Source organism: Taurulus bubalis (genome assembly GCF_910589615.1).
Source record: "Taurulus bubalis genome assembly, chromosome: 9".
Classification (NCBI taxonomy): domain Eukaryota; kingdom Metazoa; phylum Chordata; class Actinopteri; order Perciformes; family Cottidae; genus Taurulus; species Taurulus bubalis.
Genome location: NC_136597.1, coordinates 25,386,477 through 25,403,920, shown reverse-complemented (window position 1 = coordinate 25,403,920; position 17,444 = coordinate 25,386,477). Strand labels below are relative to the sequence as shown.

At 44.2% G+C, this 17,444-nt stretch overlaps 1 protein-coding gene across 1 annotated transcript in view; it reads left to right on the top strand.

The window, feature by feature from the left end:
- Positions 1-6,466: 6,466 nt before the first annotated feature.
- Positions 6,467-17,444, top strand: part of ankrd27 (ankyrin repeat domain 27 (VPS9 domain)) — a 16,959-nt gene continuing 5,981 nt past the window's right edge. The window contains exons 1-17 of the mRNA XM_079223103.1: positions 6,467-6,580; positions 7,173-7,283; positions 8,300-8,608; positions 9,145-9,204; positions 10,224-10,277; positions 10,441-10,506; positions 11,383-11,459; positions 11,874-11,995; positions 12,534-12,612; positions 13,158-13,290; positions 13,388-13,480; positions 13,699-13,820; positions 14,463-14,545; positions 14,681-14,796; positions 15,110-15,202; positions 16,921-17,118; positions 17,250-17,303. Coding sequence (XP_079079229.1) covers positions 6,479-6,580; positions 7,173-7,283; positions 8,300-8,608; positions 9,145-9,204; positions 10,224-10,277; positions 10,441-10,506; positions 11,383-11,459; positions 11,874-11,995; positions 12,534-12,612; positions 13,158-13,290; positions 13,388-13,480; positions 13,699-13,820; positions 14,463-14,545; positions 14,681-14,796; positions 15,110-15,202; positions 16,921-17,118; positions 17,250-17,303 — 1,872 coding nt within the window. The 5' untranslated portion in view covers positions 6,467-6,478. The remainder of the gene's footprint in view (positions 6,581-7,172; positions 7,284-8,299; positions 8,609-9,144; positions 9,205-10,223; positions 10,278-10,440; positions 10,507-11,382; positions 11,460-11,873; positions 11,996-12,533; positions 12,613-13,157; positions 13,291-13,387; positions 13,481-13,698; positions 13,821-14,462; positions 14,546-14,680; positions 14,797-15,109; positions 15,203-16,920; positions 17,119-17,249; positions 17,304-17,444) is intronic.

Genomic DNA, 17,444 nt, shown 5'->3' with positions numbered 1-17,444 from the left:
CCGGGTTCTCTGGTTCCCCCCGGGTTCTCTGGTTCCTCCTACAGTCCAAAGACATGCAGCGCAGGTTAATTGTAGACTCTAATTTGCCCGTAGGTGTGAATGTTCCGTCTCTGAGATAAACTGCTGACCTGTCTGGGGTCTAGTCTGGGGTCTAGTCCCCAACAGCTGGGAATCTAAAATCTGATCAGAAAGTTCTAAATCAACATTTGAATGCTGCAACGTTATTTTTTTTTGTCTCATCTCTCGGATCAGTTTTATACTATTTGTAGAATTAGAGCCCGGTGGCGGCTGCGTAGGATTTGTTTCCGACTCCTGTGATCCGAACATTTCCAATATATATTTATATAAAGTCCAAAAGTATTGAACAAAAGTGGATTAAATGTTTTATCTCCCAAAATATTCTGCTTCAATCCATATTTGTTGGCATTTAAAGTTGTCTGCCGCTCGCAGGACACACAGAGGAACGCAGCCATTCAACAGCTCCATAAATTAAACTTGACCCCAACTACACGATCTATTTTTAGTGGGATGACGTCGAAGAAAATGCCAAAAAAACACAATAGAAGCTTTAAATATAGAAAACAATCCAGGGCTTTGATTTCTGTTAAAAGACCAAACGTTACTGATACTTTGAGTTTTTTTGGCAAAGTATGACGCGTTTTAAACGCAGATGTACATCGCCGCTTGTTTTTGAGTTTGAATGAAGCACATTAGTGTCGAGGCGATCGCCTTTCCTGTCAATAAATGGATCCGGTCCAAATCCGCTGAAGCTCCTCTCCACAAGTTAATAAAAGGAACGGAGTGAGAATTAGTGGCATCTAGTGGTGAGTCTGCAGAATGCAGGCCGGCAACAATATGACCGTAGATATGACGGAGACGCTTATCAATACTCTGTGCGTTATCATGACTAAATGGTTGCTTTAAAAAAACTAAAATATAGAGTACTTTAAAATCAAATAACTTCAGAACAGGATTAGAAGTTATTTAGATATTACTAAATATTGTTTCTAGAGCAGCGAAGTCGCTTCATAAAGTCGTTAATATCACAGTTACAAATGTATTTACTTGTGATTGAAACATTCAAAGATACCAGAATCTGGTTTATTGCTTTAAAAAAAAGACGTCACGTTAAAGATTCTTCGGGTGAAACTTTAATAAAATGTGACTTCATTAATTTGGTGGAACAGGAGTGTAAACGGTTTAAAGGGCTGAATACTTTTGTAATTAATGATAGAAGTTTTACAGGCTCACGTTTTGTTTTGAGCGAGTAACGTGTGTTTTAAGTTTTAGACTAAACTGATTAAATGAGTGTTGAGCCTCTTTAACCTTTTGGGTGTGTTTTGATTTACTCGTTCTGTAATCCGCTTCTTGCTGTTTCTGTGAAAATAAAAGCATGATTTGTTCAGTTAACGAGTCGCTTCAGAAAGTCCTTGTTTCTCCACCAGATGGTGGAAAAGAAACATTCCTGCATTCACAATGTTTAAGAAAAGTACTTTGCTTTTATCAGCAGAACGTTCTTAAAGTATAAATATCATTTTTTTCTATATTATTACATTTGATTTTCTTCTATTTTATATTTAAACTTCACTACATTTCAGAGGGAAATATTGTACTTCTTACTGCATCTAGTTTATGAACTTTACATATTTACATTAATAATACAACATATTAATCAACTAATAAATTATGTATTATTATAGATTAAGCAAAAGAAATGTATTAAAACCAGCTCCAGTGTAAACGGGAATGCATCAATAATTATGTTATTATACTCTATAGTATGTATTTTTAATGGGCCATTCTGCTTAACGAATACTTTTGCTTTTGGTACTTTAAATGTATTTTGATACTGCTTGTAATAGTATTTCTACACTGTGGTATTGCTATTTCTACTTTAGTAAAATATTTGAGTCTTTCAGCACTTTGTAAGGTATAAAGTTGGCTCTGAGAAGTTATACTTGAACCTTTTAAGTGTCAGTAAGATTTGACAAAGCTCCACAGACGCAAACGATGTTGTACTTGTGTGTAAAACTTTAACATGTATTTCTCTGGTGTAGTACCCTGTGCTGGCTGGTAGGGGGCAGTGTGGACCTTATTTATAAGAACACTAACTTAAATAGAAGGTTTGTGTTTTACCACGTGACTTTTCCCATTTTTAAGAATCGAGAGATTTATAATGAACATAATTTATTATGATTAACGCTCCACTGAAAAGTATGGAAGCCCATAGACGACACGAAAAGGAAAGAAAAAGATCCAGTAAGTCGTAATAATGAGAAACCTTTTGGGAAATAATTATGTTGTATCTCATAACAATTAAGAAGAAAGTAATTAGTCTCAATAGTATAAATTAGCATCTCAAAATAATGACAAACTCTCAAAAAAGGACTTGGTATCTCTCGTATATCTTTCATATATCTGGTATTGTGAGTTATTATTTTGAGAAAGTTTCTCTTATTTTGAAATACTATGACATTATTTCTATAGTTTATGGTTTTCATTATCTTATTTCGAGATAGAAGTTATTCTGACGTTTCTCTTATTTTAAAACAATTATTTGGAGAACGATTATTTTATTTTGAAAGAGCTTCTCTTTTTTTAAAACACGAATTATTTTTAGATACGAATTATTTTAAGAATAATTATTTTTAGATACGAATTATTTTAAGACTAATTATTTTTCAGATACTGGTTCCCATGGTCACGTGATCTTTTTGTTTTTCTTCTCCAGTCACACCGGCGGAAATGCCCTTCCAGAGTAAAAGCGACCTCCCTTTTTTTTCCACGGCTTGTTTTACGTGTTTCCTGTCTGGTGTCTGGCAACCCAGATACCAACGGCTGCGGTCCTCATGCCGCTGGTGAGCCAGCTGATCCCCGTCAACAGGCTCCTGACAGGCGGCCATGCCCGAGCCCGGATGACCCCGGTTCCCCGCTGCTAACAGGTATCTCTCACACACACACACACACACACACACACACACACACACACGGTACTAACCCCTGGGTTAGCTACTAGTCGACCCCGTTAACGGGGTAACAATCTAACGTCACACCTGCTAGCTGCGGGTCGCGTTCGCGGCCGGTTTCGAACGGCGTCAGCTAGCAGGCTAATTGTCCAGACTTCCGGGTCCCCGGTTCCGATGGGGACTTCACGCTAGAAGCCGAACATCTACACGTGCTGTCCGGAGGTCGGTCAGCTGCTCAGACGAGCTGAATGTCACCTGCGACGTCTCACCTGCGACTTTTTGGAAACAGGTGTTCAAAAAGCTCGCAGAGCCCCGAGCGAGGAACCCTCCAAATCAGTCTCCAGTCAAACAAAAAGGGTAATTTAAGGTCCAGCTAACGGGACCTCTCGAGGGTAAAACACCCTTTTTAAACATCGTTTGAACTCGCTATGAACAATCATACAGCTGGTTCGCCTCTTCTTTAATTTATTGCACAATTAACGGAGAGATTGAGCAGATTATGGAGACTAAAACATGTATTGCGTTGGGTTAAATTCAGTGTGATGCTAGTTAATTTAGCCGAGTGTATCAAAAGAACCCATAACGTGTCTGAGGGATATTGTTGTATAGAACAAAGAAACGTTAAAGTGGCTGATTTTTAAATGGAGTTTGGTTAGACAAAGGAAATCCGCCCCCTTGTTGTCATGTGCACGTGCAGCGCGTAGGATGCTCTGTTTTTATAATATCTTAACGTTTGCATATATTTGGTGGCACTGGAACCTGCTGCAAAGTGTTTGTCAATATTGATTTTATTTTGAAAACGTGCACGGAAACCCCCATTTTTACAGTAATGGTGGGTCAGAGGTCACTTCAGTGTCTGGAGGCTCTCCTTCAGGCTGGGAAACCTCATGAGTCATCTATTAAAATGCTATTTCAAGAGCCGTTTAAGTATCTCATCACATTAAGCGGGTCCTCGTGTCCGCCATGTTCCTACGGAATGGCATCCCAAAAACAAATTGGCCATCTGTGTAAAAAAATAAAATAATCCTCCAACATATTTATGGTGCTTTTATCAATTTTTGACATTCTCGAAAAGTTACCGTCGGCTGCAATCTGCAAACCCACCACTAGATGGCGAATCTCCTCTCACGCAGGACCTTTTTATAGAAGCGTCTCCCGCCTTTCTTCTTCTTCAGGTGACTACCGAGCTGTTTGGGAAGGCTTTTTCCCCAACTTTTTAATTCTTGCTTATCCATGTAACAAAGGTCACAACACACACACACACACACACACACACACACACACACACACACACACACACACTGATCATCTAAAAATCGAACTATTGATGGAGTCCTCAGAGTTCACACACAGTTTAAGCTTTGGGCTCTTAGCGTGTCGGAATGCGCCGCTAGCATCGAGCTTTGGGAGGTCACGAGGACCATGAGGGGGGCTGGCTGGTTCCCAGTTTGTCTGCACTGGTTCCCAGTTTGTCTGCACTGGTTCCCAGTTTGTCTGCACTGGAGCCGGGGAGGATTAAGCTGGTCTGAGCAGAGTGGGGAGGTGAGTAGGTCAGATGAGGATGAGGAGGGCCGTTAAAGCTTCGTCACTGAGACGGTCGCGTTCAGATCACATCTCTTTCTCTCAGAATCATTATTATTATTTCGATGCACTTTTTGTTATGTTAATGTTTCTTTTTCTCTATTATTTGTGTTTGTTTCAGACTTCGTTACTTGTTGGATAAAGTGAATTAATAAGTAAATGTTTATTACATTTGTTGGTTTGTGGGTAAAAACTGCGGATTGGATAAAGCGTTAAATGTGTTGTTCGTTATTAGTGTTTTTGTTACGTCGACCTCAAGACGAGACTGAATGCCGTGACGCGTTCATGCTCCCCTCAGGATGAACCCTAGGTCTCTGCCGTGTTTTAAGGAAACTCCTTATTGAAGGTTTCATGGTAAATTTCACCAGAATCAATCCAGCGATATCGTACGTTTTCCTCTTGGGGGACAAAAGCACTCGCTTTAGTTCCTGAACGTCGTGCGGCTCTTCAGTTTAATGGTTTTCTATTCATGACTAAAGCAGACTTTTCCTTTTTATGTTCATTGTCACCGTTTTTAGAATAAATAAATTCTAAAAAAAAAAATAGCAATGACGGTAATTGTTGTTGAAGACATTGGCAACTACTTTTTCACGTATAGAAAAAGAAATAAGGACATGTTTGTAGCATTGGTGATATTAAAATATTGACGTTCTCGTGGAAGACGAGCGTAAAAACAACAATGGACAAAAGAACCAGACGAACCACAACAACAACAACAACAACAACACAGGAAAGTTGTGAGTCAAAGAACCTCTGAGCTGGAGGGAAGAAATCTACCGTAAAGAATGTTGTTTGCTTCACTGAGTTGACGTAGAATCTGGACAGCAATAAGCTGCATAGTGAAAGGATGGTTCCTCGGGTTCCTCGGGTTCCTCGGCTCGAGGCCGGCAGCAGCTGACTTGTGACACACTTCCTGCCTCCTGACGTGGAAAAACTGAGGAGATATGAACTAATAATTGTTGAAAACCGTCTGAAAGGGACTTTTTGTTTGTTCCGGCGGACTCGGTCTCAGCGGGTGATTCGATAACGTGGTTAAATATTGTTATGACGGTCATAAATCTGGAGCCCTGAAGGCATCACGAGATCCGTCTCAAACAACAACGACGACGACGACGAGCTCCCATGAGCGTCATACTTTATCCATTAATGTGCATCTTCATCTCTGTGGTTCAGCCGTTCGTGGTTCCCTGAGGACGAAGCTCCATATGTGTGCTTTTGAACCAAATGTCTCAAACTACTTGATGGATTGCCGTGACATTTGCTTCAGACATAAATTCATCCAGATCATGATTAATAACAACTTTGGAGATTAACTTCTTTCTTTTTTTATTGCCATTTTCTTCATAATAGTCATCATCATCATCATCATCACAGAGCTGCTGGTCTCGTTTTAGTTTCTTATGACTTTCTTATGACTTTGTCTTTCGGTTATTTCGTGTGTGTGTGTGTGTGTATGTGTGTGTGTGTGTGTCTGTGTCGTCACGTGACACTTGGTCTCAGATGAATTGATCACGGCTTCATAGTTTTTCAGAGAAGCTCAGAATTTAATGTTTTTTGCGGTTTGTAGCTCCTTCAAACGTTGAGATTTAAAACGGGACACGAAGAATTACACGTTTTTGACAAAACGTCAGACTTTTCAGTTTAGTCTCTTAGCGTTTGTCACAAATGATGTGTTCAAGGACCGTTGGAAAATATGAAAATCTCAGCGTCTGGCTTTGATAAACGGTGCGATGTTTAGCGACTTGTTTAAAGAAAACCCTCAAATCTCCTTATAACCTTTCTTGCTGCTGCAACAAACACATTTCCCCCTGGGGATGAATAGCGTATATCCATCCATCCATTCATTCATCCACTCACTCATTCATTCATCCTTCATCCTTCTAATCCGACGCTTCCTTCGTCCTCTGCAGGATCCAGACCTGCAGCTCCTGATGGCTGTTTATGACGAGAACATCCTGAAGAACCGGTTCTACGCGGCGCTGGAGAAGCAGAGACCGGACCTCTGCAGCCGCGTGGCGGAGCTGCACGGCATCGTGAGTCCCCGTGTGTGTGTGTGTGTGTGTGTGTGTGTGTGTGTGTGTGTGTGTGTGTGTGTGTGTGAGAGAGCAGGATGTGGTTTAGCTTCAGTCAAAGCTGCTGTTCCCAATGTCTGAACAAAAAGATCATTTTGGGAGAAACTTACTTGGGGAAAAAAAATGGCTGCCTGTTTTTAATCTGTTTTTAATGTTTCTAAATTCAGTGTTTTACAATTGTAGCATCCTTCCAGCTAAATCTGCTGCATGCGTTGCTTAGAACTGAACCTCGGTAGATTCTCTGAGTGTAGACTTTCCCAGTCAAACCAGTTCATTGGCCAGCAGACCAGTTTCTTTTGACAGAAGTCTGGTTTCAGGCCAGCAGACCGGATCAGACTCCTCACCGGTTTCGAAATGTGACGAAGGGAAAGTACATTATTTAAGCTTTCGGACCGCTTCCTCTCTTGTGATTTCAATACGTTTTCAGTTCTCAGAAATAATTCTCAGAGTGAACGAAAGGTCGCAACCTGTGACTCAACCAATCAGGACGACTGGGTTCAGTTGTTGAGAGTTCTTGTTTACATGTTTTAAAAAGTGTTCTGACCGCCTGCAGGTTCTGGTGCCGTGTTGCGGGAGTTTGACCCTCGGCAGCTACTCGGACTCTCAGTTCGACAGCTACGTCCTGCAGCCGGCGGAGGACGGGTACCGGACTGTGGACGGAAAGGTTGGTCCTGAGAAGTAGAAGAAACACCAACAGATGAGGATTCATGTACTTTAAAGATCCAGGAGGACGGACTAGAGACCTGTCAATCACCTTGTAGCCCCGCCCCTAAAGCGTCCCCTGCTTTATGGTCTGTTTGACTCTAAATGACCATCATTTACTAAATGAACATCATGCTGTATTGAAGAAGACTTGAAACTAGAGATTGAGACATAAACTCATGTTTACAATGTTTACTGAGGGAATACATCAAGAGAAGTAGAGTCATTTATATAGACTTCTATACAACCAGAGGAGTCGCCCCCTGGTGGTCAGGAGAGAGAATGAAGCTATTTTCCTTGTTAGTTCTGCTCCAGAATCTTGTGACTTTCTGAAAACAAGATGCTCCAGTTTGCTTTTCCAAAGGCGTTGATAAGCACAAGCAGTCAATATTCAGTATTCACTGATTGTGAACGCGTCCCATGACAACCAGTCACTGTGTGACATCACCACGAACACACACTGCAGTTTATTCTGACTCAATCTCGCACACAAACACTCACTAGAGAACCAAATGTTCATCCGCTGCCAAAAATAGTCCCAACAAAATGACTGATAAACGGGGATCAGCATCGTTATGATTTGATCAATACTAGGACTCTTATCAATACTCTTATCGGCTCTTTTGGGTTATTTTGGGAGGACGGATGTTCTGCTTGTTGGTCACATGATGAACTGCTGCTGTTTCCTCTTTTTACTTGTGAGGCTTTTATTGAGACTTCAGACCTGATCAATACTGCTGGTTTTGCTCTCTCGGAACCGGTTCCCTTGTAGAACCGGTTCCCCTTTAGAACCAGGTTCCGGAAGGCGTCCCTCCTGATGAAGCTATACACGAGTAAAGACATGCGTCTTCAGCAGGAACCAATGGGCTTCGTGTTGAGAGACACGGACAGGAAGTCTGGCTCTTTTGTTGACAAAAAGAATAAAAGCAGTGTACCGTAATAATACATAAACATAATAATGTGCTGCGTCGGTTCCAGGAGGTCCGGATCCAGGACAGGCAGGTCCTGCTGGGCTCCGGCTTCCCGGCTCCGTCCTCGGTGCCCATCCTGTTCGAGGAGACCTTCTACAACGAGCGCGAGCAGAGCTTCAGCATCCTGTGCATCTCGCGGCCCGTGGAGGCGGAGCCGGGCCCGGCCGAGTCCGGCCCGTCGGCGCCGTCCGGCCTGAGGAGCCTGGGGGACGTCCGGGCCTTCCTGGGCCGCCACGCACTGAAGCTGGACAAGTTCATCCTGGGCTTCGGCCAGGCCTTCAGAGAGCAGGAGAGGAAGGGGCTGCGGCACCACATCGTAGGTCCTCTTCGCTGCTCCTCCTCTTCGTCACCTTTCTTCCACTTCCTCTTTCCTTCTGCCACTTCCTGTCTTCCTCTTTCCTTCTGCCACTTCCTGTCTTCCTCTTTCCTTCTGCCACTTCCTCTCTTTCCTTGTGCCACTTCATGTCTTCCTCTTTCCTTCTGCCACTTCCTCTTTTTCCTTGTGCCACTTCCTGTCTTCCTCTTTCCTTGTGCCACTTCCTCTCTTCCTCTTTCCTTCTGCCACTTCCTCTTTTTCCTTGTGCCACTTCCTGTCTTCCTCTTTCCTTGTGCCACTTCCTGTCTTCCTCTTTCCTTGTGCCACTTCCTGTCTTCCTCTTTCCTTGTGCCACTTCCTGTCTTCCTCTTTCCTTGTGCCACTTCCTGTCTTCCTCTTTTCCTTCTGCCGCTTCCTGTCTTCCTCTTTCCTTCTGCCACTTCCTGTCTTCCTCTTCTTCGGTGTCATGTTGATGACTCTATCGGGAGTGGAACCTTCTAGAGACTGAAACGTTTGCGTCCTCTTTCTCCTCTCAGGACTCGGTGAACGGTCTTTACACTAAATGTCTTCAGTGTCTGCTGAGAGACTCCCGTCTGGTGAGTATGGACCGATGGAGAGAACAGGAAGTGATTATTTTGGGGGGGAGACGTTCGTTTCTACATTTGATACGACTCAAAGGTCAACAAGGACGCTTCAAGGTGATGTTTCTCATCATCCTCGCACCGCTTCCCGTTTATTACAACATGTTAAAGCTCCGCTTTCGATCTTCCTCGGCAGGTGAATCATAATTATAAAAAGAATATTTCAAAAACGATCAACAATATTCATTTAAACATTTTAAAACAGTCAGTAAAACATAAAAAAGCTAAAAAAAATAGAATAAAAGTTGCAGTGCAGAAGTCCGAAACGAGGCGTTCAGGTGGCGCTGGTCAACCTCTAATTTTGGGTATGTTGTGTTCAGGCGTAGCAGGAAGTGAGATATTTTAAATGCATCACCCCGCCAAAATAAAAAGAAGCTCAGGAAGGTTCCCGAATGAGTGACTTGTTCTCCAAGTCTAAGGGGAGGAGCTCCAAATCCCTTTTTAGCTCCTTTAAAGCCCCACAATTCATAGCGGCGGCAACTCTGGCGTCCACGAAAGAGTTAACAATTATTTTCATGTAGTCATATTATGATGTTCATGTAGTCTCTTATGATGGATTATTAAACTTAAAATTAAGCTAAATATAAAATGCACAATATATACAAAAAAGAAGAATGTACGATATATACAAATATAATAAGAAAATGCACAATATACATACAAAAAATGTAATAGAATAATAAGAAAACTGCTCAATATATATACAAAAATAATATTAAAATAACTAACAAAACAAACAAAACAGTTGTGCAAAGACAAACAAACAACATCCATATCTGTTGTATTAGTGAAACCAGCTTGAACCTGTATTCCCAGTCATTACTGGGATGAGATGGGCTTTAACGACCTTCGTGATGTCGTCGGTCTCGTTGTCGCTCCCTTTGCCCAACGCTCTGCCTGAAGGCAGGAAGCGGAGCAGCATCCCGTCCTGAGCGGTGACCACCGAGTGACTCGTGTCTGTTCTCCTCCCACAGAAGCTTCTGGCCAAGCAGGAGCTCCAGATGACTCTCCTCAAGCAGGCGGTGGAGGTAACGCCCCCCCCCCCCCACTCAACGGCGCCCCCTGCCTTTCAGTGTTGGGAGTGCAACGTCCAGCAGACGACGTTCAGGGCCTCCGGTCGTAAAACGTCCGATTGTTGTGACTTTGCTTTCTCGCAGCTGTTGATTCGAATGTTTTTCTCCTCCTTTCCAGATGTACGTTCATCATGGTATCCATGATTTAATTTTCAACTTCGTGGGAACGCTTGAAGCCAGCCAGGTACGTCTGAGTCTGTTCCCGCTCAGCTTCCTCCCCTTGTGGGAGTGAAGAGTGTATTTATTGTCTGAAGCAACTTTCATTTCTGGAACAGTGTTGTGGTTTCTCTCGATGCTCTCTAGTTCCATTGCAGGACACGGGATTACCGTAAAAGTCGGGTTACAAGCCGCTCCTACCTCCGGTCAATGTCCCGCTGTAGCAAGCTAGGAGTAGCGTTAGCTAGCGCTGCTGCTAGCTCCCCGCTCCTGCTGCTAGCTCTCCGCTGCTACTGTCCGAGTCCCCTCTGCCAAAGTCGGGTGTAGAGCCGGGGCTGGTCCCTACCTTTTAGTGGTTGTCGGGGAGCTAGTGGAAGTTAGCACAGAACTAGCATGAGCGCCAGCTGGCTACAGCGGTGTGCAAATGGGGACAATGACCGAAGGTAGTAGCGGTGTATAACCCGACTTTTTACGGTATTTGAATCTCACGACTATATTAAAATTTTTGTGATTTTTCCCAATAATCTTCTAAATCTGATTATAATTCTTCAAATTAGCCAGCAATCACTTTTCATTAGGGTAAAAATAGGGTAATTTAAGTGTTCGTGAATAAATAAAGGATGAATAAAAAAAAAAGGAGTTATTGTGGAAGAAATCACCCTGTTTTCCTGTATTTTACGCAGCTTTAAAAAATAAAATCCCTCTCAATCAGAACGTATTTCATACTTTCCTGCCGCGTGTGAAATACTAATGATTGACGCATCATCCCCCGAAAGCCTCAATAGCAAAAGTTCGGGGATCTCTAAAAGTCTTCTCACCTTCCATCAGTCTTCTTTCCCTGATGGAAATCAAAGACGCAGTGGAACTGCTCTGTTGACGTACGTGTTTTTTTTTCTGTCGACAGGATGCTGCCTTCAACAAAACCACCAGGAGTCTGCAGGAGCTGCAGCAGAACGAGCTGGGAGTGAAGCCGGAGTTCAGGTCGGTTCAACGGAGCTGTGTTGTTATGTTGAAGCTGCATTCTCTCTCCTGACCACCAGGGGGCGACTCCTCTAGTTGTATAGAAGTATATGCTTCATGTGTTAAAGCTGCATTCTCTCTCCTGACCACCAGGGGGTGACTCCTCTGTTTGTATAGAAGTCTATGAGAAAATGGCTTCACTTCTATCTTGATTTATTGTAAACATTGTTTATTATTATTATATATATATATTTTTGTTTTACAAGTCCTCTAAAATGTTATGTTTAAATATGCTAATGAGGCGGTAACTTTAGGAGAAACAGACAAAATAGATAAATGTTTCCTTTCCTCCGCTCTGAAAGAAGAAGCAAACTAGACCAAAATGTCTAAATGGACGGGTGTGTTTTCATGTTGTTGTTGTTGTCGTCTCTGCAGTCTAAACTTGCCCCGGGCGAAGAGAGAGCTGAGTCAGCTCAACCAGCAGACCTCTCCTCTCCTCAAACTGCTCTGCCTGCGCAGAGTCGCCCTGACGGCCACCCAGACGCCACGGGGCGCCGGTACGCTGCTCTTCCTCCTCCTCCTCCTCCTCCTCCTGCTCCTCCTGTCTCTCTCTCTCTCTGTCTCTCTCTCCGTCTGTAATCAGATCTGCTCTGTTGGCCTCCGTTGTGTTTTCTGTTTGCTTTGGAAATCGAGGCCCATTTGCTCTTAATTCATGTGACCAATTTAGTCATTTAGTTTTGGACGGCCGGAGAGAGCGCCAGTCCAAGTATCACAATAGTAAAGTAACTGGAAGAGTCTCCATTACTTTATTTGAAAAGAAAAATGCTGAAAATCTCAATTATTTGGTCTGTGAAGCAGAAACAGGAACAACATCGTATACGTGTTTAAATCAACCTCACTGGTCTGTGTTTTGCTTCCATAACTTCTCTGCAAAAAGAATAATCTCCATGACGTCCTGTTCTGATTCACGGATATAATAACTAGGAAATTAGCATTTCTTCAGGACATTTTGTGAGACTTGTTGTGATGCTCTCTGGACAATAATCCCTATTTTCTGACCTCGCGCTTCCTCCTCTCTCTGCTTCCCTCCTGCAGCCGGCATCGAGGCCGTGGGTGCAGACGACCTGCTCTCTGTCGTCCTCTACCTGCTGGTGAAGACGGAAATCCCCAACTGGTGAGCTCCCTGTGACCTTTGACCCGCGGGCCGTTTCATCCGTCACGCGGAGGGAGGAATGTAACCGGAGGATTAGTAAAGCTGTGGTTTAACGTCAGAGCTCTGTTGCACATTACAGGATGATATTGGTTTAATAAATCCAAGTTAAATGGAGTTTAATCAATATGATGCTTGCTTAACAAATTCATTAAATACAGACGTCGTGCCACTCAGATCAATACTGTGAAATACCTCAGGAACGCTTTACTTTCACCAAAGATTCAAAGGAATCGAGAAAATCCAGTTTATCTGCACGTTAGATGAAATAAGATTAGATAAAATAATCCTTATTAGTCCCGCAGTGGGGACATTTACAGGATTACAGCAGTAAAGTGAACAGAAGATGACTCAAAACAAGTGTTATAATATTACAAAAATCCACAATAACTCAAAAATAACAAAACATATGATATGCACAGACATAAAACGGTATCTGTGTAATCTAAATACATGTATTCTATTCATTTTGGGTGTTTTATTTCGCCCACTTTACCGCGTCTCCTCAGGATGGCCAACCTGAGCTACATCCGGAACTTCTGCTTCAGCCACTCCAGCAAAGACGAGCTCAGCTACTGCCTGAGCACCTTCGAGGCCGCGGTGGAGTACGTCAAGCTGGGGAAGCTGCAGGACAGCCGCTCGGTGAGTCTTCTTTCTGTTGCCCCGCCCCCCGCCGGCGGCAGGACTTCCTGTCGCCTCCCCCAAACGTCTTGTTGACCGAGCCGCCGGTGTCCCGCAGGGCTCCGGGGAGCTGAACGACACGGCGCTGTTCAAGGAGAGGATGAGTCTGCCGGCCCAGAGCGCGGCCACGCCCATCCACCGCCTGTTTGAGGTGAGATTCCACAACATGTTTGGTCGTGGAAACCCATTGGTCGGAATGTGTGTGAACCTTTTTTAAGGGCATCAGCGGAACGTTCCTGTGGTGCTGTTTTCAGTTAGCATCTGTTCGGATAAATTGGCCCACGTATTCACGTTAACCTCAACATGAGGACACATTGTGCGTCAGCTGTGACTGATGTGTGTGTGTGTGTGTGTGTGTGTGTGTGTTAGCACATTGCCAATGGGAGCGAGGCGGAGGTGCAGCGGCTGCTGAGCGAAGGCGAGAGCAGCGAGGACGTCAGGACGTGTCATCCCCTCTGCTCATGTGACCTCTGTGACCTCACGCTGTCTGGGTGAGTGCACACACACACACACACACACACACACACACAGTTCATGTAGCTGCTGTAAGAGTCACGTATTTTTACTGGAAGTGAGACGAAGCTTCCAGGTTTCTTTACTGTTTGAGCCCATTTCCTCTTTTTATCTTTTTCTTAAAAACTGTTGTTGCATCAGAGACTCAGAATCGGGAACGAAAAGCTGTTTGCTCTTTCACTTCCACACACACACACACACACACACACACACACACACACACACACACGTTAACATTTTATCTACCTGAGATCCTGAGTGGTTTTCCTGCAGCTGCTTCACTTCTGATGCTGTTCTTCACCTCTGTTCTTCACCTCTGTTCTTCACCTCTGTTCTTTACCTCTGTTCTTTACCTCTGTTCTTCACCTCTGTTCTTTACCTCTGTTGCTGTTCTTTACCTCTGTTCTTTACCTCTGTTGCTGTTCTTTACCTCTGTTCTTTACCTCTGTTCTTCACCTCTGTTCTTTACCTCTGTTCTTTACCTCTGTTGCTGTTCTTTACCTCTGTTCTTTACCTCTGTTCTTCACCTCTGTTCTTTACCTCTGTTCTTCACCTCTGTTCTTCACCTCTGTTCTTCACCTCTGATGCGGTTCTTTAAATCTCTGGCTTCCTGTTCTCAGGCGCTTGAACGACCCGTCCATCGTCACGCCGTTCTCCAGAGACGATCGCGGCTACACGCCGCTGCACGCCGCCGCCATCTGCGGTGAGCACACACACACACACACACAAGGCTATTAATCATTCTTTAATTATGATTGTGACGTGTGTGTGTGTGTGTGTGTGTGTGTGTGTGTGTGTGTGTGTGTGTGTGTGTGTGTGTGTGTGTGTGTGTGTGCAGGTCAGGCCCAGCTCATCGACCTGCTGGTGAGCAAAGGAGCGCCGGTCAACGCCACAGACTACCACGCCCTCACGCCGCTGCACCTGGCCTGCCAGAGGGGATACCAGGGAGTCACGGTGAACACACACACACACACACACACACACACACACACACACACACACACACACACACACACACACACACACACACACACACAGAACATTGTGTGTTTATGTTGTTATATTTAGTAAAGCCGACCTGAAGGTGAGACACTTGAGGGTTTTCATGCACTCGTCTATTTTACTACTTTTGTCTATTTCAGAAAACGTGTGTCAGTAACCGGTGAGGTTTAATGGTGACGTCATTAGTTATTTTTGTAGTTTTTCCCCCTGTCGTGTAGTAGTAATATTAAAGTAAGCCCTCGACCAATCAGCTGCTCCTCTGCAGCTGCTGCTGCTGCACTACAAGGCCGAGCCGGACGCTCAGGACAACAACGGCAACGCGGCGCTGCACCTCGCCTGCATGTACGGACACGAGGACGTGAGTCAACCCGCACTCAGGCTGCAGGGCAGACCTGTGGTAGTAGAAGTGGAAGTGGTGGTAGTAATAGTAGTGGTGGTGGTGGTGGTAGTGGTGGTGGTGGTAGTAGTGGTGGTGGTAATAAATAGTAGTGGTGGTAATAGTAGTGGTAGTGGTGGTAATAGTGGTAGTGGTGGTAATAGTAGTAGTAGTAATAGTGGTGGTAATAGTAGTAGTAGTAATAGTGGTGGTAATAGTAGTAGTAGTAATAGTGGTGGTAATAGTAGTAGTAGTAATAGTGGTGGTAATAGTAGTAGTAGTAGTGGTAATAGTAGTAGTGGTGGTAGTAGTAGTAGTGGTGGTAATAGTAATAGTAGTAGTGGTGGTAATAGTAGTAGTGGTGGTAATAGTAGTAGTAGTAGTAGTAGTGGTGGTAATAGTAGTAGTAGTGGTGGTAATAGTAGTGGTAGTGGTGGTAATAGTGGTAGTGGTGGTAATAGTGGTAGTGGTGGTAGTGGTGGTAGTAGTAGTAATAGTGGTGGTAGTAGTAGTAGTAGTAATAGTGGTGGTAATAGTAGTGGTGGTAATAGTAGTGGTGGTAATAGTAGTAGTGGTGGTAATAGTAGTAGTAGTGGTAATAGTAGTGGTAATAGTAGTAGTAGTAATAGTGGTGGTAATAGTGGTAATAGTAGTGGTGGTAATAGTAGTAGTAGTGGTGGTGGTAATAGTGGTGGTAATAGTGGTAGTGGTGGTGGTGGTAATAGTGGTAGTGGTGGTGGTGGTAATAGTGGTAGTGGTGGTAATAGTAGTAGTAGTGGTGGTAATGGTAGTAGTAGTAGTGGTGGTAATAGTAGTAGTGGTGGTAGTAACAGTAGTGGTGGTAATAGTGGTAGTGGTGGTAATAGTGGTAGTGGTGGTAATAGTAGTAGTGGTGGTAGTAACAGTAGTGGTGGTGGTGGTGGTAATAGTAGTAGTAGTGGTGGTAGTAGTAGTGGTGGTAATAGTGGTAGTGGTGGTCGTAGTAGTGGTAGTAACAGTAGTGGTGGTGGTGGTGGTAATAGTAGTAGTAGTGGTGGTAGTAGTAGTGGTGGTAATAGTGGTAGTGGTGGTAGTAGTAGTGGTGGTAATAGTAGTAGTGGTGGTAGTAACAGTAGTGGTGGTGGTAGTAACAGTAGTGGTGGTGGTAGTGGTAGTAATAGTAGTAGAAGTGGTAGTAACAGTAGTAGTGGTGGTAGTAATAATAGTAGTGGTAGAGGTGGTAGTAACAGTAGTGGTGGTAATAGTAGTGGTGGTAGTAGTAGTAGAGGTGGTAGTAACAGTAGTGGTGGTAATAGTAGTGGTGGTAGTAGTAATAGTGGTAGTGGTGGTAGTAGAAGTGGTAGTAACAGTAGAAGTGGTGGTAGTAGAAGTAGTGGTGGTAGTAATAATAGTGGTAGTGGTGGTAGTAGAAGTGGTAGTAACAGTAGTGGTAGTGGTGGTAGTAATAATAGTGGTATTATTATAGAATAGTCCAGTGGTCCCCAACCTTTTTTATTTAAAATCTTGTGCCCCTGTATGAGCTTCTGCTCCAGTAGAAACGTTAGCGGTTATCTTTGCTCTCTTCAAAGAACTCCATTGATTTAAAAAAAAAAAAAAAAACAGTAATTTTAACTCTGTGTAGAAGCGCTTCACACCGATGTCCCTTCAACAGACCGAAGGAGTGCCGCCGCAGGGTGTAACTGTGTGTTTGTTGCCGTCAGTGCGTGAAGGCGTTGGTTTACTACGACGCTCAGACGTGCCGCCTGGACCTGCAGAACGACAAGGGCGACGCGGCGCTGCACATGGCGGCGCGCTGGGGCTACGAGGGCATCATCACGGTGCTGCTGGAGAACGGGGCGAGCACCGCCGTCCTCAACAAGAGCAAGGACTCGCCGCTGCGGTGCGCGCTCAACTCCAAGGTCAGCCGGAGGTCATCTGGTGCCTGTGCGCCATGATGCAAGCTTTATGATAAACCTTATATGATAAACTGTGTGTGTGTGTGTGTGTGTGTGTGTGTGTGTGTGTGTGTGTGTGTGTGTTCTTCCTGCAGATCCTCGCGTTGTTGCAGTCGGCGCAGAACGGCCGTCAGCGCGGCGGAGTCGATGTGAGTTGAATTCTCAGCTTTAACACATGAAGCAAAGACTTCTATACAACCAGAGGAGTCGCCCCCTGGTGGTCAGGAGAGAGAATGCAGCTTTAACACATGAAGCATAGACTTCTATACAACCAGAGGAGTCGCCCCCTG